This window comes from Nesoenas mayeri (genome assembly GCF_963082525.1).
Source record: "Nesoenas mayeri genome assembly, chromosome: 4".
Lineage (NCBI taxonomy): Eukaryota > Metazoa > Chordata > Aves > Columbiformes > Columbidae > Nesoenas > Nesoenas mayeri.
In genome coordinates this window covers 37,927,319-37,953,340 of record NC_137540.1, presented here as the reverse complement: position 1 = coordinate 37,953,340, position 26,022 = coordinate 37,927,319, and the positions used below count along the sequence as shown (strand labels likewise).

Here is a 26,022-nt window from a genome sequence, read left to right as displayed (position 1 = left end):
TTCTCCCAGATTCACATCTCTTCAGGTCTTAGAGGCACTCAAACTAAAATCTACTTTATTTCCTTTCTTCAATAGTTATTTCTCCTCACACATACAAATCATCATTCACATTTTAACAAGCCTCAGCAGATTAACAAAGTAGTAATTGTGTAAAGTCACAGCAGTTGACTTTTGAAGCTGCACTATAGAGCAGGGTTATCTGGTGGCCCTAGAAACAGACAAATTTGTTGTTCATGACAGTGTAAATCAAGAGCAATTCCCTGGAATGGATAGTGTCATGCAAATTTGGAAGAGTCGGGCTCAGTCTTTAAATATCTCTACGTCTGTCATCAGCATCAATTACTGCACAGTTCCTATTCCAATCTGAACTGGAACCAATAAGGTGGTGTGTGTCCTTATGTGGGTATATTCAATTTGCAGGAAATTTGCCAAAATATAGATTAGTCCTTGATGTCCACATGGCAATATGCTGTGGTTAAATACCACTAACAGTAGTATTTACTATCTGATCTTGTTGTAATGGACAGTGTACTCATGGAATATCACAAGTTTGTAAACTCAAGTAGGACAACCAATACGGATGTCTGAAAACAGCGAATTATTAAAGCCATCCGTACTTGTTCCTACTTTACCATGAAAGTTAAAAATTTATAGTACAGTTTGACATAGCCTTGCACAGAGTCTATTTTGACATCAATGGCAATGTCTGGGCAGTCAACCACAACAGAAACTAAGAAAAAAAAAATCATAGTAAATATTCTTCACTGAAGTTTTATCAATTCAAATTTCCCTCCTCAAAACAAGAATAATTGCATGCCTGCACTGTTAGATCACTATGTCCTTTCCCCATCAGAGAAAGGTTTTTAGAGAATCATTTATACTTCTGGAAACATCTACTCGCCATTCAATACAGGGATGAACTGAAGCAAAAAAAAAAAAAAAAAAGGCAGGATAACATGTAAAATAAATATGTTTTAAAACACATCTGAAAAAATAAACTTGGAAACAAATGTGATATGTAAATATTTGCCACTTATAACAGCAGTCCTGTTGCCCACAGCAAAACAAAGTAAGTCTCGCTCATATTTCAGGTTTCTTGGGTTTTGTGCCATGGACATTGATCCTAAATGATGTGGATTAGCAGACCATGTTTCACTTCCCAGGTGCCTTAAAAGACAAGCTAAAGAGAAAGCAAGATACTATGGTAGGAGCTGCAGTGTTGTGTGTCAAGTGTTTAAAGCAAGAGATACAGGAAAGCAGAATGTCAAAGGAACCGCTAGACAGAAAAAGATCATGTAAAAAAAGGAGGAATTTAGATAAGAGGCAACTTTGATGAGCATTTATGTTTCCATGCCTTGGGTTGATAATTCCCTATAATCTCATTTACAAACATTCTAAACCTTAAAATTACTTTATTGAAGTATTTTGAAGTGCAAAAACAACAGTTGCAGATTGAAGTTCCAAAACTAGTAGCAGTTACTTAATTCTTAGTCTTCCAAACCCAAGAGTTTGGTGGTAAACACCATCACTGAACTACAGAAGAGGAGATATCAACTGGGTCATTTTCTCCCTCACTTTTTATGAACCCAGATATTTGTAGATGTTCAATAGTTGATACATACATTGCACATTCTCAGAATATATATAAGAATGAGGAAACACAGGCCTCAGACTGTGCACAAGACTAAATTTCTGTGAGACAAGCTGTGTCTTCTCCACATGCAAGTGTCACATGTAAAACTCTGCTGCTGAACAAGAGCTGATTTCTAAAATAACATTCTGAAGTGACTGAAATCTCCTGCCTGCTTACTTGGTCTACAAGGGAGGAATAAGAACTTGAGAGGTGCCACAGCACAGCACCTCCATAACAAACAGTTAGGTCCTCAGTTGCAGTAACAAACTTCTGGGTTAAAATACCATGATCCTGGATTATATCCTGGTTCAAATACTCTGACCCTGGAAGTGAAAGTTACTGTATCTACTGAAATGAACAGCACTGCTGCCACTTTACTCACCCATTGTGTGTTACAAGGCACTGCCTCAGACCCAGCTTCCGGAAAATATCCACCACTATCTCCATTGGTGTGTGGTCTGTCACGGTGAAAGGGCTCATATCAAGTATGCTTCTGAGCTTCAGAGGTCGAGGGCTTTCTGCCGGAAGCGATGGGGTGTGCTGGGCAAAACAGACCCTGGAACTGCCAACAATCCCTTCCTGCTTCTTTCTAGCACTTTCTTCAAGAAAAAGAGGGAAGTGGGGGGAAACAGCAGAGGAGGAAGAATTTACATTCATGGAGTAAGATAATTTAGTGCAAACAGACAGATCAATCAACACTACCAGACTCTGATGTTATCCTGTAAATGCTGATATTCTGACAGATGCTATATGGATCTGTTTCCATAGCCACTGCTTTATCCCTAAGAAGTGCTTGTGCAGAAATCACAAAAGCCATCTACCATACAGCTTTAGTCATCCTTTGGCTACTGCCTTTCCTACTAAAATATGAATTTTATTTACTATAAAGAGGTACTATAAAGAGGTGGAAAGGCTTAAAAACTACCAGGCAGGAAGCACATAGATGGCTGCTGAAGAAACTGTGAAAGGGAAAGCCAATCTCAGTTGCCAGCTCCCCCGTCATGATTCCAATGGCTGTAACTATTGTTGGTTTGAAACCAAAGAACTAATTTCTGATCACTCTGAAAATCCTGTTGTCTTGTTATATGAATTTATTTAACTTTGTGTAACTGGATCTTCCTCGTGTCTTTATCACCTTGGTGACATCAGCATCCCTCCCTGTGCCCTGAGCTCTTTCACACAATGACTCTAATAAGCCAGCCAAAATCCACGACTAAGCAAGCTGCACTGTGCAATCTCAGCAGCTGAAATGAGTCTTACCAGTGAATGTGTATTATCAGAAGAATGTGCTGCTATTCCCCTGCTTACTCTTAAGTAAATGTAAATTTAAAACAGTATCATGTCTATAATAATTTCCAAGTTTTGGACATTCCTATACATCCTACATAATGTAATACCATAGTATACACAATATTAAGACCACAGGCAGAAGTTTTACTGAATTAAACAGTGTTGTGTTCACAAAACATTTTTTTAAAAAGTTACGGGAGATGTTTGTGTCTCTTTCTCAAGTATCTTTGTTAGAGATACTTGTCAATGTACAAATGTATGAATTACCAAAAAAAAGTTGTTTAAGATGCAACTTCACTGATTTCATGTACCAAATGTTACAGTTTTGTAACACTGTCTTACACAATACTGTTTTTTTCCTTTGGTTATGATAGTATCCTCAAAAAGCACAGAATTTTTCTTGCCAGTGCACAAAGCATTGTCACAAGTATCACACAAGTTCCTGGAGAGAAAGGGCCCAAATGGGCCTGTGTGCTCATATACCCAGGGCCAAATGCCCCATTACACAAACAAATCGAAAAATATAAAACTAAAATAATTAATATTTTACTTATCTCTCCACAATACAATCTTACTTATTAAAACAACTGTAAATAACATATTGTCAGAGAGAAGTACAATATAAGTTTAAAAATGCCTTGTAGATAGTAATTCTCACAGAATCCTTCTGTTTTAAAATGAGAATTACTCAATTCTGAAGAAGAATGTTAGCGTAGCATGACTTGAAGAAAAGAAACACCAGCAAAAGCCTTAAACCAAACAAAAATACTGGACTAGATGATGTTTTGGCCTACTTTAGTATGATAACTCTTGTTTTCATGACAAAAAGAGAAACATTTTTTCCACTTCAGAGCCTGCTACTGAGGATAATCACATACTTCAATAAAGGAACAGCCAGCCTGTGCAAGGAACCTGAAATAAGTCTTGAAATACAGAGAGTAAACTCTGGTTTAAGCTATAAAATCAATTTAACTTAGCATATATAATCATGCAATACTTGCAGAGAATTACCTATTGCAATAGTTAAATCTCTTCGTAGAGCAAAGCCCACTAGTCTCTGTGATTCTTTCGACATAATAACAGGAAAACCATTATAGCTGGTTTCGTTGATCAAGTTTTCTATGTCTTCGACTGTCATATTATCCTGTGTCAGAACTGCTAAAGGTGGATCGCTTCTTCGAGGTCTCATAACATCAGCAGCCAGTGTTGTGTGAGTAAATTCTTCCTTTGCATCCAAGAAAGGATATCCATTCAGTCGGATGTGTGCCTCGTAGATGCCTTCCCTACCAAAGGCGTCTCCTACCCACTTACTGGTCATGACTGCAGCCATGAGGGGCACAATATATTCCAGCCCTCCTGTTAGCTCAAAGACAATAACTACCAGGGACACAGTCATCCTTGTCACACCACCTGCGAGAAAAATGGTAGATAAGAATGAATTTAGATAATAACAAGTAATAACGAATTTAGAATTTCCTGCCTTCCTGTTGAGAACTACAACTTTGCCACTGGAGGTCACCTAACAAACATTCTGTATAATAAAAAGAAAAGTAGACATTAAAAAAAAAACAAACAAAAAAAAGACAAAGAAACCACACAACAACCAACAGCAACCAACCACAACCAACCACCACCACCATCACAACCACAACCACAACAAGAACAACAAACCCACAAACCACAAAACACCACAAAACTTTTAGAATTAAAAGTGAGCTTTAGGGAAAATTCTTAGAAAGACAATAAAGGGATTTAAAAAACATGTGCAGTTCATTCATGTAAGCTAAGACTACAACTATGTATTTCTCCTTACCACATCTAGATTAAAAATAGTGAGAAATGCAAGGAAAACTGCTAAGATGATAATTTGGAAAAAAGACGGAATTAATGCAGGGAAGTCACAGGTAACAATTCAACAGCTGTGCTGTCCAAAGGATTAGGAATCTAATGTTGTTGCTGAATCACAAAAGCTTAAGAGAATTCTGAGCTGGCAAAAAGAAATCTCTGTCTTGTACAATGGGAGAAGACTGGAATTATATTTCTCTTTCGTTAGTACGTTAGCATTCAAGATGTTTTTTTCTGCCAAGGTTTCTGATGCTGTATCTTCACTCAGTAAAAGAGTATGATCTTTTTTTCAATCCTTTCAAAAGGTATTCAAGTTGATCTAGTAAAAGAGGAAGAAATCTCTCCAGAAAATAAATTCATACCACTAGTTTATCTGGTCACTCAAATGTACTTTTCCTTAAGGAAGAGTTCTGCTTTTTTTTTTTTCCAGAATGTGTACTAATAACTTTTAATTTCTAAGGCAATGAAGTTATAAGCTAGGACAAGACAAGACATTCAAAAAACCTCTCCTAGTTCAGGTGCCCAACTTAAGCCTCTTTTCATGAAGCTGATTTTCAACAGTTTGTAAATCAGGCTTGTTAAAAACACCTCAAGGTGGGCCCCTCAAATCATTAGACACTTCTGAAAGTTTTGTTTGGATTATTAATTTCAAGAACAGTTTTTGCTGTTCATGTACATGTGGCAGCTGATCACGTCACCTCCTTGTGATAATTTCAACAGTACTTGACTCTGCAAATCCTCTCCTTTATACATTTCAACAAACTGATTTTTCTGACTGATGTAGTAATGACACCTCTCGATAACAGAAAGAGAAAGCAAGCACTCCTACTTGAATTCTTCTTTTTCTCATCCTACAGTCAATTTAAATTTCACATGTTACTTCTCAGATCATAAGAATCTGACAATCTTGTGTAGAGATGTGAATCTATTTTTCTGAAGAGAGAGAAGTCCACATAAAAAGGTGTTCCAAAACTGCACACGTTTTTATCTCCTTTAATTTTTAATCGATATTTTGGCAATGTAAAATAAATGAGATATGTATTTACTTTGTTATCTTTAGTTACCTAAGCATGCAGCAGCACCAACCATGGCATAAAGACCAGGTGTAATACAGTCAGCTCCAACTTCACACCACTCCTTGAAAATGAACCAGTCATGATGGTAGTAAGCCAGCTGCTCCACTGCAATTCCTACAATCCTTCCTGCTATCGCTCCGATTGCCATACTAGGGATGAACAGTCCAGATGGAACCTGCAACAGAAACAGAAGAACTGCTATCATGCTGAAGGGAACACACCTGATGCATAGTTTTATATTTTTTTTCCTCTAAAAGAGATGCAAATGCTCAAATTGTCATGTTCAAAAGATGTAAATTGACATTGCAAGGTTAGTAAAACTTAACACAATGCTATGGATACCTCTGATCAACCCAGTTAGCTGGATCCCTTTTAGGAATGTGGTTGTATTTTACTGTATTTAAGAGCAAATCTATCACCAACACAGGACCACAAATTAGACTCAGTGCCAACAGCGCAATTCTTACCATATGTGTGTCCAATCTGAGCTGTGCTACTAATATCAAAAGGTCTTCCTATTTCCCAACTCCCTTATTACTTCATGTTCTTATGAGTCAACATTCACTTACTAAATGACTGCCTTCCCAAACTGCTTCCTAACACTGCTATACATTACACAGCCAACTAAACAGGTGGTTTTTAAAAGGGGCTTTGCTTGTTATATTGCAGTTTCCCATACAAAGAAGTCTACATAGAATGCTAAATACACTAAGAGAGAAAAAGGCAGGACAACTCCCATTGCAAAAAGTAGATAACGCATTACTTAAAAAAACCCCACATTACTTAAAAAAGAAAAACAAACAAACAAACAAAAATAATGTAGTTTTAGTTATTTAAACTGTTTTTCTGTTATTAACTAAAACCTGAAAAGGCCACACAGCCTTGCAATACCAACATGGCTTAACAGAATATTATTGCAAGTCTTGCTTTCATCAGCAGCTTCATAAAGAGTGAGGGTGCATCTGAGAAACCGCTGTTGCGTATCTTTTCTCCTCCTTAGGAAGCTCATCTTCTTTCCAAAACAACACACTGGTGTCTATATGTCTCATTAAACTGGAAATGCCCACTGCTTCTCCTTACAGCAGCTGTTAGTATCCAAATATTTTCTACCGTGACTGAGGTACAAACCTGACTACAAATAAGTGGTAGAATTTTTACTTTTCATCTAAATGCACCTAAATCCATCTTGTCAAAATAACTTCATTAAAGAACCACACTCCTGGTGTAACAGGACACATAATTTTTTCCCACTGCACAGCTGTGAAATTTAAGTATTGTGCAATTCCAAACCATGGATTTTGCCATGGAATCCGGCAGCTGGTGCAGAACTGTATTTCAGAATCTATTTGCATTATTATTATATTGCCAGTATTTATGGTTGGAGAGATGATTTCTAACAGACAAACCAAGGACACACGGACATAGCAAACTTTGTGTTTGAAAGCCAGCAACAGTTTTGGCAAAAAAGTTCACTAATTTAGTAGTACTTCATTCCCACCCTGAATTACCTAACATTTCAGTGTCGATAAGAAGCAACTATTCAATGCTATCATTTTAGCATATTATCCAAATTGTGCGTTTATACCACTACTGTTATTTCCCACAATTAATCATGCATCTAAACCCCTTTCTAACTCCTTATTTTTTTTTTTCCTGAGTAAAATTATTTCTTGGAAATCAGTTCAGTAGCATTCTGAAAAATTAACATTTTAGATATTAAAGCAATTAAATAAAATTCTCAGAATCTGCCTGAGATTATAGTCTGCTACAGCGATATGCCACAGAAATTCAGTGTCCACATGGAAATTACACCCAAATTGTTTCTGTTCCTTTGTTAACATAACTTTTTAACTTCTTTCCATGGTTACTAGTCTAACCATAATTATGATTTTACAGCGGCATTTGTTTGCATAAGCCTCTGAATCACAAGTCACAAAGTGAAGAGGAACTTTCACTGAGAAGGAACAAAGAAAGAAAGTTATGCTGTACTTCATCTCAGCTTTCTTCTCCAGTGCAGGCCAGCCTAACCCAAGTTATACTACAGAGGAAATTATTTGTTCTGTGGCACACATATCATAATGAACAAGAAATCAGGATATGGGTGCAACTTTCCCCTTCTTTGGTAGCGCAGTTGCACACCAGTCAGGTTCTGAGGCAAATCCCACGCCAGCTGTTGATTATCAGCATTTAGGCACAGCGAAGAGTCTACTGATAACAAGCAGTACAGTTTATGTACAAAAACCTGAAAGAAAAATCAAAACAAACCAACCACACAGTGCCATATCAGCTTCCTGGTGGTCCTTGTCTGCAGCAGCAGGAGCAGCAGCAACCTGCACGTCCCACCAGCCCCAGCCAAGGGCCTTTGCTCATCTCCCAGGGAAACCGTTCCTGTGGGGCTGCGTGTGTCTGCACATGGCTACAGCTCCAGGAACACACCTGGAGAGCCCAGAGGATCCTTAATAATGATTTTAATTACAAAGTAATTTTTTAAAAAATTGCATTTTCTCCTACTTTCATAGAAATAAAGCATAAAATGGAAGTAAATGTAATATTGAATTGACATCCCTCCTCCTCCAGATACTGGCTGACATTCTAACCAGCTTTCTAACCATATGCTTAAAAGTTTCAGAGAAATGTGTATAAAAGAGTCCCATCAATGACAACACCAGGACTCCTTGCTTATTTCCAAAGTGATAAAATATATTCTTACAACTTCACAAAAATATTTCCACCAAATTGCAGATGCTGAAGTTAGGAGAAAATGAACCAAATTCAAATGAAGTGTAAGCCCTACCCTTCTGTAATCAAAGTGTGATCCTGTGGTGACAATCCCATGAAAAAGAGCCAGATGCAAATGAATGAATGGTAAATGTTGTGATGCTTAGAAGGGCAGAACCCTTGATATAAGTGAAATACAGTAAGTGAATACATTGGAGTGGTTATGTTATAGAATAATGTCTGAAATTTTTACCTATGGAAGACTAGCATTTAAAATATAAGGAATGGATTTCTCTTACCCATCAATATATGGAAAATAACTTCAAATAACAGATTGCAACATCATCTAAAATATCAACAAGTGAGGAACACAACACGATATTGTTCTGTCAGTTACAGAACGACAGAATGGCTGAGGTTGGACGTGACCACTCCAGACTGTGTAAAGCAACACCTCTACTCAAGCAGGGTCAACTACAGCAGGTTACCCGGGATTGCATCCGGTCAGGTTTTGAGTATTTCCAAAGATGGAGAATTCACAAATTCTCTGGACAACCTATTCCAGTGTTCAGCCACCCTCACAGTAAAGAAGTGTTTTCTTATGTATACAGTTACATGGAACAGCCATGTAGACTGAAAAGTTAAAGCCAGTTTAAACGCAAATCCCGCTTAAGGAACTTTCTACAATATGTTTGTGTTAAGACACATTTGATAATGATGTAGTTGCAAAAAACTATGAAGGGAGCCTGAAAAGACAGAAAATGATGAAGGCATGACAGTTATATGCCATTCACAAAATGGCCACAGCTTGGAGAGAAGCTGAAGAGAGCATCAAAACAGATGTACAAAATAACCAGGAAAAACAAAAATTACGCTGCTCGGTAATGGAGAAGAAATTCCCACTACACTCACATGAACAAAGCCTGCTTTCTAGTCTTGACATGCAATACTGGAAATTTCAGGAAAGAAATCATCATCTGTTCCTTTTGACAGTCTGCAGTAATTACATTGATGTGATAAATGAGAGAGGGGATTAAAACAAACAAACCTACAAGTTGCTCAAGAAATAGTGTCTTTTCTTCTTTCATGTAACACAACTAGGGAATCTGAGTGGTTTTGTTTGAACTCAGCTGAACTCAGCTCCTGGAAATTTTGGAATCATCCTTATTACTGAATCATGCCCATACAAACAGCCACCCAACCACACAGTTACTGTTCCTTATTAAATTTAGCACATGTTCCTATTCAGCTGAACAAAGGGCTAGTTTGAATTTAATTAAACTTAATATTGTTTTCTACAAAACTTGCTTGTAACAATGGTAAAAAGACCTTTCTATAAAAGAACTCCACATTAAAAAAAAAAATCTATAAACAAAGCTGCTAGCTTTGAGAGATGGGAAATGAGAAAGGCAATAATTACATCATCACAACAGGTGATGCCACCACTGCATTCATGCTTACCTTGATACCAAAGGTGAAGACTGTCATGATTATTTTAAATATGAGTGCTAAACACAACTGCCATATAGCTGAATAGACTCCAGTGCCTGCTGGACGGTCAGGAATATCATCTACTATTTTGCTCGCATTCATATCATTTCTGTAGTCACAGAGGGAGGAGGATTCTAAAGGCCCACAGTCTGTGAAGAGCTCTTTAATAAGCTCACTGGTGTTTAGCCTTGTATACGGATTAGGAAATGCAATGACAGCTGTTATTGCTGCAACAATAATAACCTCCAGGACAGGATACTTCCCAAATTTCGTAGATTTGCGGCGACGACACCATGCGATGTTTGCTCGGATGAAAAATGCTCCCCAGAGCCCACCAAATACTCCCAGAAGAATAAAAGGAAGCAGTTCAAAAAGGTACCAAGGAGTGTGATATTCCACGTAAAAAAGAACTAGGCGGCTATTACCAAAAGGATTGATGGACCTTAAAACAAATGCAGCTACTAAAGCAGCAAAAAATGATCTCCATAAAGTTTTCAGGGGGAAATAGTAACTGACCTGCAAAAGGCAAAATATGAGAATTATTAGTGATTCAATTAAACATGCTGGGAAGACTGTTTTATGCACATTACAGTCCTTCTGTTCACATGATATATGATTAAAAAAAGCACTTGTAGGGTATCAGTGTTATTCATATCACTTGGAACACCGGCTCTCCAGCACATACTACATTTTTAAAAAGCTCTACAAGAAGTCATACTTAGATCAGTTTTCAAGTCAACATTAAAGCAGTATTGAAACCACTGCTGTTTCAAAACTGCTAGAATATAATGCATGGCAATTTAGGTTTAAAAGCTTCTCTGTTTATAAGTATCTTTTTCTAGCATTCATAAGAACCAGACGATGTACTAGCTGCTCTCTCGAGCTATTAACTACACTCGAGTTATTAACTCTCTCGAGTTTCCTGTTTGTTAATACTGTTTCACCTCCCTTCAGCCAACATTGAAATGTTTCAGGCACATGTGTTATTTTTATGAAGTATTGCTAAAAGGTAAAAAAAAAAAATCCTCAAACAGAACACGCCATTTCGTGCTTAAGCCTCACGTAGCCGGATTTGAATTTCAATTTCAATAGAGTCTTCTTCTGAGGTTTTCTGGGGCAACAAAGAATTCTTCTAAATCCCCTAATGATACAGCAAAACTATATACAAAAGAATATTTTGCTTCTTTTTTTCAACTCAGATGTTTAGATTTTTAGACTCTTTAAAAATGCTAATGATCTAAATAACATTCTTATGTATTTTGAAAACAACTAATGAAAACTGATTTAATATGAAACATTTATTGGAGAAGAGAATTTGGTTGCCTTGGAGATCAGTTTTACAGTATATATGTCTTTTTAACAATTAACGTATTCAACTGTGTTTAGTGTTTGAAACTTTAAGAAATGTTTAAAAACTTGCATCACAAAACTGTCAAATAGGTTTCTCCAGCCTCTTGCAAAATAAAAAAGAAAGCTCCCTGTTAGTTTTTGGAGTATTATTTGTTTGCTTGTTCTTTGGGGTTTGTTTTGCTTTTTTAGAATACATTCCTAGAGGGAAAAACTGTTATATTTCTATCTGTATGTAAACTGTAATTATTAACTGACTCACCTCTTCTCCAGAAAAATATAACTGACAATAAAGCAAAGCTGACATTCATCCAGAGAAAAGAAAAAAAAAATCCGTGGCAGTTTGCTGATAACAGGACTCTTGACTTTCAAAATGTCGGTCCAGAAATAATTTCCTTCTTAGAAAAGACTCCACAGCTTAAAGGGGTCTAAGATTACTCATGCTAAAAGAGATTCTTTTTAATATCTATCCTTCAGTGCCATCTCTTGACATACCTCCTCCAGACTGAAAAGGACTCCACCAATTGGCGCACCAAAGGCTACAGATACTCCTGCTGCTGAGGCAGCTGACAACACCTGAAAAAGAACAATGGTGAGGGCTTTATTTGCAGCCTGTGATATGCTTTAAACATGAACAACAAAATCTCATTACAGCTATCAGTTTCTTCTATGCTTCTATCAAGGACACAGAGACTTGATAACAGAAAAGTGAAGTATATCAGGATGCTCATAAGCTGTGGCCAGTGGCGGCAGCAACCACTGAACAGGTACTAGCCATGACGCTGCTGAAAGCCTCTCCAGCAAAGCACATGAAGGAGTCTGTGCTTCAGTATGAATCTGCTGGTATCTCATTTCCAAGGAACTGTAGTAAGCTTCTTCTGTGCTTGAGCAGCCAGTTCCACTGTGTCGTGAGTCAAGCAAGCAGGACAGAAGACTAGCTTGGCTGGACTGGGAAGGTCACGGAGGTCAAGAAGTAAAAGAAATTGTATGATCTCTGGAAGCAAGATCAGGCTTTGCAGGAAGATCACACAGCTGTGGTTCATATATGCAAGGAGATGACAAAAAAGCCAAAGCTCAGTTACAGTTGAAACTGGCCAGTGTTGTGCCAGATAACAAGAAAGGCTTTTCTAAGTATGTTAATAGCAAGAAGTAGTCTAAAGAAAACACTGGACCTGTATTTGTTGAAGATGGTCATCTGACTAACAAGGATGAGGAAGAAGCAGAGGCATTCAATGCAGTTTTTGCCTCAGTCTTTAATAATACTGACAGACCTTGGGCTGCCCAGTCCTCTGAGTCAGAGGACCACAAGGGTGGCAACACTGACTTTCCACTTGTGGACACTGAAATTGTAAGGGAGTAGCTGTTATTAGCTGAATGTTCGCAAGTCTACGGGGCCTGATGGGACTCATCCCAGTAGTGTTCAAGCAAAAACCAGCAAAAGATCTGAGGTGAACTGAGATTAAAGGAGAGATTAAGAGGAATTGATGCAACAGCTGGTCCTACAGCATCATAGATGAATTATGTTCAATATATGAGGATGATTAAAGTGTGTACTAATTATAACAATATTGGACGAATTCCTTGCAAGAACACTGATCTCAGGTAGTAGCCCTTACATACCTATGGAACAACACACAAACAAACTCAAAGAATTATTACATTATTTGGAGATGAGCAGCTGAACCACAGGAGTTAAATGATTTAAGAATACACAGCTTTGAAATAGGAAGTGAACCGAAATTTCCCATGTTCTGCAGTCTCCTAGAAGTACGGAAGTTGAGCCTCAGACCTGAAGCCCAGCTAGGATGATATCCTTTTATATTTTACAATACGAAAATTTTATTGAATTAATGAGAATGTTAAAACTTGCTACTCTCTATGACTGTAACTGTCTTCGTTAGCATAGCTCTCTCTACTGGGTTTACGTGACAAGGTTTTGGTAGTGGGGGGGTGCATGGGTGGCTTCTGTGAGAAGACACCAGAGGCTGCCCCATATCCATCAGAGCTGGTTCCAAACGGCTCCAAAATGGAGCCGCTGCTGCCCCAAGCTGAGCCACTCCGTGATGCTGGTGGTGCCTCTGTGATAAGATACTTAAGAAATGGTAGAAACACTGCATGGCGGCTGGGAAAGAGAGAAAAACATGAGAGAAACAGCCCTGCAGACACCAAGTTCAGGGAAGAAGGAGGGCAGGAGGTGCTTCAAGTGCCAGAGCAGATTCTGCTGCAGCCCATGGTGCAGCCCATGGTGAGGCTGGCTGTCCCCCTGCAGCCCATGGAGGTCCATGGTGGAGCAGAGATCCACCTGCAGCCCAGGGAAGACCCCAAGTTGGAGCAGGTGGATGTGCCCTACAGGAAGCTGCAGCCTGTGGAAAACCCATGACAGAGCAGGCTCGTGGCAGGAGCCACGGTCTGTGGAAAGGGGCCCACATAGGAGCAGGTTTTCTGGCAGGAACTGCAGTCTGTAGGGGATCCAGGCTGAGGCAGTCTGTTCCTGAAGGACTGCACCCTGTGGAAATAGACCCAAGCTGAAGGAGCTGGTGAAAGACTTGTCGCCCATGGGAGGGACTCCTTGCTGGAGTGGGAGGAGAGTATGAGGAGGAAGAAGCAGCAGAGACACAGTGTTACAAAGTGACTGCGGCCCCGTTCCCCATCCCTTTGTGCCCCTTTGGCATAGAAGAGTCAGGAACGAAGTTGAGCCTGCAAAGAAGGTGGAGCAGAGGCAAGGTGGTTTTAGTTTTGTTTTTATTTCTCACTATCCTACTCTGTTATTTATTGGAAATAAGTAATCTTCCTCAAGTCTAGTCTGTTTTGCCTGTTACAGCAATCGGTGAGTGATCTCCCTGTCCTTATCTTGACACAGGAGCTTTTCATCTTACTTTCTCTTGGTATCTTACTGAGGAGGAGGGGTGAGAGAGCGGCTTGGTGGGCACCACAGCTAATCCACCACACTCACTAACAACAATTAACTGAAATAGAGCAGAAACCCTGTTGTCACCAATCCTTTTCCATGAATATTTTGTTCACGGATTCAAAAATTCCCTGCTGTCCTCACAACTGAAGACACTCATCATTACAAAAATGTAGAGCAAAGCCCAGAAAGCATTTAAGTAAAATCAAACAGTTTCTGAGGTGGGAGAAGTGCAAACTTACTTTGACATGGAAACTATTTACCTTGGAGAATTATAGGAATAATTAATACATTGCTTTTAACACAATAAATAACTATTGATAATCGAAGGCTCAAGACTGTCTGAGAGAACAAATATTGTCTTTTAAATGCATGGATATTGAATACATTCTAGAAATGCTTTTACAAGAACTTACCTCTCTTTTTTTAGCTTCATTTGTGCTGTATTTTGGAAAGAGGTAGGAAAAAATATTCCCACAGCAGCAGGCAACATGTACCAAGGGACCCTCTTTTCCTAAACTCAAACCTGATGCGACAGCCAAGACTAAAGTAATTGTTTTTATCATCAAAGTCCACTTCCCCAGGTAACCTCTGATGATGAAGCCACTCAAAATAGTTTTTATCTGGAAGAAAAAGAAACAATATCTGTTACTGTGTTCTGCTTTCTTCAGAAAATAGTTCATGTTATCATTTTAGCTGCATAAGTTCAAAACCAGCCTTTTCAAATGACTAACTTTATCACACTTTAAATTGTTCAGATCGCTACATTGAGTCCATTTAGTTGCCAGAGGCTTTCACTTGGAACTTACTCTGAAACACTGGACAATAACATACAACAACATTATCAACTACATTTAGTAGAAAATTAATCTGCAGCAGCTTCTGAGACTGCATTCATTGGTTTACGATGTAAATTATCAAGTGAAAGTCAGAAAACTCCCAAACAAAAAATAAAACTGCAAAAACTATACTCAAGGTCATCTACTGTAGCAATATCACATTTGCACCAATTTCACACCTCTTGGTTTTCTCCTTATGTTTTACCATCTCTATATAAAACTTTAACAGTAGATTCCTCGACATAAAGATGGAAAAGATCAGCTTTTTTCCACTAAAAAAGATGTGCCACTCATCTAAGGTATTACTTTGCCTACCAGCATCATATTAGCCCAGAAAATATGCTCATATATAGGAAATAATATAGTTATCATAGAAAAGGACAACATGTCTATAAATAGCATGTACACAAAACACTGGGCAGCTGTGTCTGGAAAATAAAGGTCAGCTAAATTTGGAAAGCAATTCAAGATGAAATCTCCTCTGGAATAATGGCACAGAACTACTCCAGACTTGGAATTCAGAGGCAGGATTTCTCCTTCAACTTCTACAACACACAAACATACAGAAGTATTTACAGAATGACTGGAGAAGTGAGACTCACCAGTCTTTGACTTTGGGTTTTTCCCTCCCATTCTGCGTACAGCAGCAGACAGCAATTGTAAAAACAATGAGGTTTTGAGGCTACTATGCATTTTACTTTGTGACTGTCTGATGGTTTGTGCTTGTTAAGGCGATTAAAACCAGTGTAACAGAAGACCAATTGCTGTATCAAAGGACCAATACCCTGCCAATGAACCACTGATTTCTCATCACTGCAGGGATGTGGGGGGACTGGGGCGAGGTTTGGCAATCACTCTACCGAAGTTTACTCTCCTAAGCTGAGTGCTTCCTCAAAAAGTAGTCCAACCAGAAGTGGGCAGCAAAACCTACAAACTCAGGGGATTCTCTGAAATTCTCAGCACCAAATTAGAACAATTACATTATTCGTATTTGAATACTTGTATTAATGGATTTCATCAAAGTCACAGGGCGCTCCCTCTTGGATTCACCCGACCATGAAAGGCAGCAGGAATTTCCATGTTAATATGAAACATCTGTAATGTACATATTAGTTAGACCTCACCTCAGGTATCCCTGAGCCACAGGCGTAGGGAGCAAATACCTTCACCAAAGAAACTGCTAAAAAGGCAAAGCTCAAAGCCCAGAAAATGTACATTATGTAGTTCATTATGTATGAACCTGGACCCTAAAAGCAAAAACAACAACAACAAAAAAAGTCAGAATCTAAATTTGATATAGGAGCAAAATCACTACTTAAAATAAGCCAGGAGTACTCTTGCTGCAAGTATGCACACATTTTGCGGGACAGTAATTATTACCAAGCCAAGAGACAGTTTTGTTTGAAAAGCATGAAGTCATGACACCCACAAATCAGCAAAGACTAGGTTATACAAGGTATAAAGTGTTCTAACACTTTACCTTAAAAAGAAAAAATAAACATAGCACAGCTATTTTTTAATAGCTATTAGCTGCTAACATCTACTGAATACTGAGTAAAACTTCTTGAAAAATGTTGTGGTGGAAAAATAAACCAAATCTATCCTTAGTTATTGGAGAACACCACCATTTTAATTTTTGTTATGTATAATTATGATGATGAACAGAAATTCTCATGTTGTTAACCATTCTATATTCTCATAATTTACTCACACCTGCAACATTCGAAGCCCCCTTGCAGTGCATTAAATGCATATTTATTACAGGAGAACCTATTAATCAACTCAAATGCTGAAAAAGAGAATTGACAGTACAGCCCAAATCCATGTTTAGTACCCTAACCTTAAGACCATTATTTTCTTTCCATGTTCAGTCGAGCTGCTGAGCAAGATCATCACAGAATAGGTACATACTTACTTCTGCTTGCCCAATTATTAGTTCTGCCCATGTTTTCCACTGCGGACATTTATCTCTCTCTTCAAATGTGGTCTCATTTGAACCCCAACAACACTGTTCATGGTTAAACCACAAAGCACTAAGGCAAATGCCTTCCTTTAAGTCAGTCATCCAGTCAGCAGCGATGTCAATTAATCCTGCCAGTGCCCCTGTTGGAGAAACAGGTTTGTATTAATATTCTGGTAAACAGAAATAACAGACACAGCTAAAATGATTAAATGTGCTGGTATTAATTGATGTAAATTGAAATTACAGAAAACCTAAAGAAATATACATTTAAAACATTACTGATTTCCAGGAATATATCCTGTTTGCAATATGATAAGATTAGTATTTGCTGAATAATTTAGTACTGTATATAGTTCCTAGGTTAAATGTATCTTTTTTTTTTTCCTATGCCATAGTTCTTGAACAGTCCACTGAAAACTAAGGAGTTAAGAGTCAAAAGAGAACTGATACATTTTTGTGACACAGAAGACAATAAACCTTCTGACAAAACTACCCTGCCATGCTTCAGAGAGCTCATGAGCTATTCTTCTATGTTTTGTACAGAATAGCATATTTGTAGAAAACCATTCTTACCTTGCCAACAGCAGTTTTTGAACAACATAAATAAAACACCAAATAAATGCTGATGACATTCCCATAATCCATGTGCAAAGTAACTTAATTGTGTAACATGGTAAGTACTTAAAATTCCTGTTGCAGGTAACAAACAGTAGAGATACTGAACAGTTCACAAACTCAAACTTGAAGAAGGATTCTGTGTTGTAAATACATGCAGAAAACTTGCTGAAGAGTCCTCAAAAAACCAGGCCTTACATGGGGAATTGCTTCAAAGGATTTTAAAAAAAAAATCCTTTCTTTGACTAAAGCAAAATAGCTTTTCACGGTAGCAGTATACTGAAAAACTATTAATACTTCTAAAGTCAGTATTTTTGTGAATATGTACAGCTGTTAGTTATAATTTATTATTTTTAAAGTATTAATCACTACTAGAAATAGCTGTCTAGAGACAGACACAGTTTACTTGTGCAAGCTGCTGGTAGAGAATTACCTCTGATTTTCTTATTTCTATTTACTAAACTTTACAGACCCTCAGTTTGGGATCCTGGGCCAAAGTAAAAGCAATATTTCAGCAGAACAAAATTTCAACCAAACTAATCAAATATGGGCACAAAACATCTCCCCGTGACTGAAATCAATGTTGCACCATTTAAGATTCACTAGACACGTACAATAGAAAGCAACTGAAACCGAAAAAGCTAGGAAAGTTCACAACCAGAATGTGCTTGTTTTTTTGCTCAGAAATGCAGTAAAGCAATTTCAATATACATAGCAGCTTGGGGGGGTGGAAACACAACACTGCACATTCCCACCCAAATTATCACAAGCAATTTCCAATAATTGTACACTCCCAGTTTGTACATTCGGAAGTATATAAACACGCTACAACATATACTTTGCATATAGATTAATTTATATGTGATTTGTGAAAGTGATTATGTATACAAGTAGTAATTATACAGTTACCATGCCTTTTTAGCAGGCATAGCCATACTCTGCAACTAATTCAATTTTCCTTGCATTTAATCTAGGATCTCTGTTTGAAATACTGTTTTGGAAAAAGCAGGCACTAAGTTGGTTACTTCTCACTCCTGCACATTTCAGTCACTCCAAACTATGCTGTTAGAATGCAACACTGCTTGACAGTGGGGCCACAAACTATCAGACAATTTTAGCTGTAAAACTCATCCTAAAATATATTGAAAAGAAAAGATAGAGTTGAAGTAGAGGCCAACAAACTTCACCTGTTACAGCCAATATTTTCTGTGTAACAACCTCTAGAAAGGTATGACATAAACATATAGCTAGACTTTGCTCACGTATAAACATATCCTTTACAAGGAAGTATGTTTACCAGAACTATACATAAACCAGAGCTAACTTTTGGTTCATGTGAAATCAACTAATGGGTTCAATAAAATTCCCAGCAAACAAACAAACAAATAATTCACAGCAGAAAATACATCTAGCAGAATCAATTCATACACTTTCACAAAAAATCCTACAAGAAAAAAAGCCAAATTTAACAGAAAGAGAAAACGGCAATTTAAATCACAGGATTAAAGAACATCGATAATTTAGTAGGTGGAAGTTCAATAACTGAGAAACTCTCACTAAATTCAGTCAGGACTTTGTTTTCCATTTGATTAGTAAACCCTCCCCCCTCAAAATGCTAAAGCCTGTACATCGAAAAAGTCAACCCTTTCCTTCCCTCATGGAACTCTGGCAGTGGTCAGAACCAGCTCTCACCCGGGTTGGTGGATAACACACAAACAAAAAGTACAGTAACTATACTTGCTGACAAATATGAAGAAAGAAATCCTCTGTTTTTTAATTTACCTGATGCCAAACCAGTTAGCGTGACTACTAGCCATCCTGACCACGCATCGTACAAACTTTTTGTCATCTCCCATGCTGATTCTTTCTTCTTGCTGTTAATCTGCAAAGAGAAATTGTCATGTATACTTCTACGTGTTCCTATAATATGAATAGGAGGAAAAAAAGTAAGTATAACATACAAACTGCACAACAGAAGCTGCAGGCAAATATATCTTCTCTTTAAACTACAAGCATTCTCCTTGTATCAGTGCTTTACATCGATAAATCACCTTGATTATTGAGACATCAAACAACTGACAGAGGAAGGTAAAATTTGCTTAATTTAATGAACCAAAACGTAAGAAATGCATTAGTAGGATAAATGAATACTTTCTATGATACACATCTAAAACTATAATTGGAAAAATTATTTCTGTCTTATATCTTAAATTATTTTTTGTTGAACCTCAAATAAACTACTGGTGAACTATTAAGAAGCTATTCCATAAAATTCAAATTCCTAAACTTCTATTTTAAAAATAAACGTATTTTATCTTTAGACTAAAAACCTCATGAAAATAAAACAAAAACTGGACAACTACCCTATGACACTTTTATACAACTATTACTAATGACATTCTTATTTACTTTCTACCATTAGCTCAAATTTGTGCATAACTTGTTTTATGATTAAACCTTCATTATGTAACTGGATTCTATTTTAATTATTTTTTTCATACTGTAAACAGAGGGTGAAAATATTTAAAACAAACAGAAGAAAAAACAAACAAAACCAAAAAACACCACCAAATAAGATCCACCAAAACCAAGAAAGCACAATTCTAAACAAGGAAATCTAGAAAAATATACCATCCCTCAAGCAAATAAATATATTTTATAGTTTCCTTGACATTTGTGAGATTCTCAAACTCTTTTTTTAAATAAAAAAAGTTGTTCCTACAGAATCATGTCTTTCAAAACCACAGTGAACTAGTATTCAGTCCTTCTTCTTTTTACATCTTTGATTACATGGACAATCTCTTATCATTCAAGACACATGTCCTGGTTCTGGCTGGAATAGTTAATTATCTTCCTAATAGTTGGTATAGCTCTGTGTCTTGGATTTAGTATGAGGAGAATCTTGATTATACACTTAAATTTTGGTTGTTGTTAAGCAATATTGATACCAAGTCAAGGACTATTCAGCAAGGAGGCTGGAGATGCACAATAAGAAGCTGGGAAGGGGCAGAGCCAGGACAGCTGACCCAAATTGGCCAAAGGGATATTCCATACCGTATGATATTATGCTCAGTGTATAAATGGGTGGATTTGGCTGGACAGCAGCAACCACTGCTCACAAACTGGCTGAGTATCAGTCAGTGGGTGGTGAGCAATTGCATTGTGTATCACTTGTTTTCTATATTATTTTATTATTATTATTATCATCATCATTATTATTTTCCCTTCCTGTCCTACTAAACTGTCTTTATCTTAACTCACGAGTTTTACCTTTTTTTCCGACCTTCTCCCCCATCCTCCTGGGTAGAGGAGTGAGTGAATGGCGGGCTGTGGTGTTTACCTGCCTGTCGGGTTAAACCACAACAGCATATGTATAAATTTCACAGTAATTCTGTGACCACAAACTGCGAACTGTCTTGTTTGACTTTTCTGGTTTCAGACATTAAAATGAGTAACAGTTGGGAGAATTCACCCCAGACAAACTGTTTCCAGGTGTGATCTGCCTTGCCAGGATTTGGTCAGGCCTGGCATTCTATCCAATGGCATGTCCACTGGACACTGACAGGGTAAAGCTGGCATTGTGTTAATCACTGCTTAGACATCAAATTATGAAAAAACATTACATGGAAAACACCTTACTTTTAATGAAAAGCATTCAATTGTCAGAGACTGAAAAGGAGAATGTCTCAAAACATTGTGGCAAAACCAGTTTTACAACATCCAGCAGGAGATGTCACATCCCTGGTTGCAGCAGATGGGACAACTGGAATTGCGATTTACATATCAACAAGCTGACAGCCACAGACAAAGGCCAGCTGGGGCACGTGTTGAAGGGCACGTAGCCCTGTCTTCTGATAGGCAGCATGGTACTAAGGGAGAAGACCCGTGACTGCTCCATCCAGGACTTTTCCATTTCTCACAGTCACCCCCCACAGATGCCGACACAAAAGTGCAAACATTATGCAAGCAGGCGATCCAGAGGACTATAAAAGCCCACCTGCACAAATACTGCTGGTGCCCACCCACTACCCTGAGGACCACTCCATCCAGCAGTCTCACCACAGGAACTGAACAAGACACTGGAGGACACGGCACACTGCTGGATCTGAGACAACAAACCCCATCATACACAAAGTGGAGCCATAAAGATAGTTGAATCTCTCTCTCTTTTCTTTCTTTCCTATACTTCTTTTGCTTTTCTAACTAACATAGTAACATATACATATATAAATCTACAGCCCCACATGTCCTGCAAACTTTTTATGTTTACCAATTGAACTTAAACCACATAAATCCTTCTGCCACCAAATCATTTGCCAATTAGGCCAAGCTGCAAAATACATGCCTTTTGTTTACAGACCTTAAGTATCGTGTGTACTGTTTTACAACAGAGGGCACCCACGAACCTGAGTCACCTCTCCACCCCAACTCATACCTCTGGGTGGGACCCGACATCAATCGAGGTGCGTGCTTTCAGGTCCATTGCCCAAGGATCTCTTTCCCTCAAAAAAGCACTAGATAGCACAACTGTGGATATTCTGGTTTGAAAACTGGGGTAAGATTCTTTCTTTTTAACCATGTCAAAGTAAATCAGCATATACACCCTACATTTGCTTCCAGAAAGTTACAAATGGTGTTTCCAAAGAGAGCAGAATAATGCTACAGTGTTGGACGTGAAGAACCTCTCCTCTGATGCCTCCATACAATTACAATTCATTTTTAACTAGTAATTTTGATCAGTTATAGATGTTTTAGGAGAAACCACATCTCAAATTCTGTTCTGTTTTTAAGGTTAACTAACGTAAGCATCCCAGAAGTCTGGCAATAAGGCTCTAAAGAGCATATTTCCTCCTGAAATGCTATTACACAAGTCTTATTACATGAACGACAGCATCTAGCATGTTACTGACTAATACAACTCAAATCCATTTCATTAAAGAACTCATGGCAGAGCACACTGATAAAGATGAATGGCCCGAACTTTGATGATCCTCTGAAGCGTGATGGGAGAGTGAAAAGGACATTCACCACGCATATTGAGACTACTTTTCTGTTAAGCATATATACACTAATAAGTTTTAGACATGAAAATGTTCACTTTCCATAATCCAAATGACTGCAGCACTACATTGCAATAGCACAGACACACTTGTGTCAGCAAAAAAGCAATACACATTACTGCTCATTTTCTGTACAACTACCACGGTAAGCACTACTGTACTACTACAAATATATCTAAACTGGAAAACAGCCTTAAATATACAAGTATGCAAAAAAAGGAAGCACTGTAAAAATGTCATTTGGGTGATGGGGAACTATTCCCACTCTATTAAATTACTGCTTCCTTTCCAAGTTATAATACTGCTGCAGGATTGCAGGTACCAATTAAATGGTGCTTTTTTAATAGCATTCAAGTAGTTCTAGCTGATGTAGCTACTTACACATTTGAAGTATGCACATATTTTCATTTGTCACTACATCAGACCTTAATGCCAACATATAACAAAAATATTTTTCAAGCACTGTTATTTATCTCAAGTACCCGTCTATGCCTTTCTCTGTCTTTGCACTTCTCTCGAACCCAGTCAATGGTATGGAAGTCATCATACGTTCCTACTCCAGGAATCGGTTCATCCAGAAGATCCAGTAAATGTGTTGAACTGTTGACACTTCCTCCATTTGTCATTGTATAATGAGTTCCTGTGGCAGAAGAAAGACAGAAATGAACTAATTCTGCAATAAACAAAGTATCTGAATGTTCATAGCACTAAGGTATACAAAATTTCTGAACAAGTAATTAAGACATTTCCCATAATATACACGTTTCAAATAATTTAGGTCTCTCAAAGTTGCATATAACATTTTTCTGTCGCTCATCTGTAGGTTAAATTTGCACATTGGTAACTTTGTATCTCCACTGGTTAAGTATCAATGTACTAGTCAAACTGTTGCACTTTGTGTGCAGACTCCAGAGAAACTACAAAAGAACAAAGTAGGAAATATGAGGAGCTTCAACACACATTTAACTTGAAGTTTATTTCAGTTTATGATCTATCAGAAGAAAATCTGACTGGAAGAGAACAAAACCAGATGATTAAAGTTCACAGCACTTCCATAAGTTGCCAGTTATTTTTAAACATACATACTATTGATTACCACTCTCTCCTACATGCCTACACTACACTCAAAAAAAAAAAAAATCAACATATTATCAAAGCAACTAAAAAGGAAAAGAAAGTCAAGCAAATTTTTAAAAAAATATTTATTTATTCCAGGCAATTCACAGAACAGCCCTCAGTCATGAAAAGTTAGAAGACATTTTCTTTACACAGTATTTCCACTAACTTGTCATTACTAGCTAGTCTCTTCACAAACAGCTTGCATAGCAACATCCCCAACAGTACTTATTCCAGTCATCAGAAGAGCAAGAGGAATACTGAGAAGTTTTCCTTCTTCGCAAGTGATCAAGAAAGTTATTGTTTGTTTGTTTGTTTTAAGCTTTCAAACATCATCCGTTCTGTAATATCTTGACTTTTATGAGTTCCTGCCTCAATATAGCGCAGCCACCATTTGCCCACCCAACACAAACTGCTTCTGCAACAGTAATTGCTATACAGGGAACATCTGTAATTAGGTAAATATAGACAATCAATGTTGGACTAAGAGCAAAATAACTTGCCAACAGAATATGATGTTCCACAGTAACTTTTATTCTTAAGATGCAGGACCAAGTTGGCCAAGACTTCTGTTGGTTCAGACAGGCACTAGAACCCATTTCAGTAGACTGACAGTGGCATGATTAGCTAGGTGGGGGGTTGTTCATGTTTTTTTAACTGCAGGCTCAGCTTCTTGGTGTTGACAGTAGAAGTTTCCAACTTATCAGGGGAAAAAAAAAAAAAAAGAAAAAAAGAGTCTTCTAAGGGTCCACCTGTAACCTCCTTCCAAATGCTATAAATGCAAGAGTTCAGCAGCCCCATCTCTCACCAATAACTGACAATTAGATCTATACATAGGTAAAATGTGTTCTTTCCCTTTAAATTTTTAGAGTCTGAGCTCTAGCAGAAGCAGTGTGACACCTGGCATTATACTCAGCCTCAAAGGTGTGCCTCGGCCATACATTGCTTGAGAGGTCTGGTTTATGCCTGCTAGATAACTCAGTGTTTATTCGGACATTTTGTTAGTAGTGGAAGACAACATGTAAGAAAATAATATAAAAATCCTATTAAGACAGTGCAAAGACAAAAAATATTATTTATTACACATAAACACTACATATAGAAAACCTTAACAGTTATGAAATTCTCTAAAAAGATTACTCTTTTTTTTTTTTTTTAATCTTAAAGTAAGAGAATTGAAATGCAGGTGACAACTCCTCAACATGTCAATACCATTCTCTCATGCCAGCCCAGCTGCCAACTTTCTTAACACCGTTTTTTTCCCCAGTCTATGCCATACTAAATTCTCCCCCAACTATTCACCATAGCTAAGCCCTGTAAAACTCTTTCCAAAGCTGCTTCAATTAATAAAAGGCTTACAACAACAAATTAAATCAGATTTGCTAATAGAGGTGATTGTGAAAACCTTGTTTTAGGACAAGGGAGATTCAATTCTCTTACCATTTCCAAGTCTCATAACTAGAAGACTAAGATACACATCTGGCTAGCTGAAAGGGCAGGCCAATCTTGTGGAAGATGTAGTAAAAAAATTCACACTGTAATGATTAGTTTAGCTCTCAACTTAAAAGAATAACAGAATACTTTATGAAAAATCTTATTTTTACATGAAATTAACCTCCTTCACAAAGCAAGGGGACATAAACTAAATTCAGGCACAGTTTAATTATTAATCTCCTACAAAGTCACAAGCAGTTTCCTGAATCTGAGTGATCACAGTAGGATGAAAGTTTGCCTTTGCCCCACGAGAGCTGGTTTTACGACCTGCTTTATATGAAGCACTATCAAGCTACAAGGAGCATGCAATCCTATGCTAGACAAGGCAAAGGAGAGTTGAGAGCTATAAATGTATCACAAAGAGTAACAGGATTTTATGCATATCACAACGTGCTGAATTGGAATTCTGTCCAGGGAAACCATCGTGGACAGCACCATATGCGCTGCACCAGACTCCAAACAAAACTTGAAACAGGCTACAAAGAATGGTCATTGCCTGGATACATTAAAACCCCACTGAAACTGACATGTTCCTTCTTTGCCAGCATTTGCTGTCACACCAAATACTGGCATATAAATGATCCTTGTATGATGGGGAGGAGACACAGAACAAGATGTGAAGCTGAA

At 37.7% G+C, this 26,022-nt stretch overlaps 1 protein-coding gene across 5 annotated transcripts in view; it reads right to left on the bottom strand.

The window, feature by feature from the left end:
* Window positions 1–26,022, bottom strand: part of CLCN3 (chloride voltage-gated channel 3) — a 73,381-nt gene that overhangs the window by 5,104 nt on the left and 42,255 nt on the right. For 2 of the 5 annotated variants that reach the window (XM_080343537.1, XM_080343539.1), the window contains exons 3-12: window positions 23,268–23,425; window positions 19,508–19,607; window positions 17,063–17,250; window positions 16,272–16,394; window positions 14,725–14,931; window positions 11,896–11,976; window positions 10,024–10,569; window positions 5,833–6,019; window positions 3,935–4,333; window positions 2,016–2,232 (exon numbers count right to left, since the gene is read on the bottom strand). In XM_080343537.1, the coding sequence (XP_080199663.1) occupies window positions 2,016–2,232; window positions 3,935–4,333; window positions 5,833–6,019; window positions 10,024–10,569; window positions 11,896–11,976; window positions 14,725–14,931; window positions 16,272–16,394; window positions 17,063–17,250; window positions 19,508–19,607; window positions 23,268–23,425 (2,206 nt within the window). Of the gene's footprint in view, window positions 1–2,015; window positions 2,233–3,934; window positions 4,334–5,832; window positions 6,020–10,023; window positions 10,570–11,895; window positions 11,977–14,724; window positions 14,932–16,271; window positions 16,395–17,062; window positions 17,251–19,507; window positions 19,608–20,995; window positions 21,037–23,267; window positions 23,426–26,022 lie in introns of those variants that run through there. The other 3 variants (XM_080343540.1, XM_080343541.1, XM_080343538.1) reach the window with 3 other exon arrangements.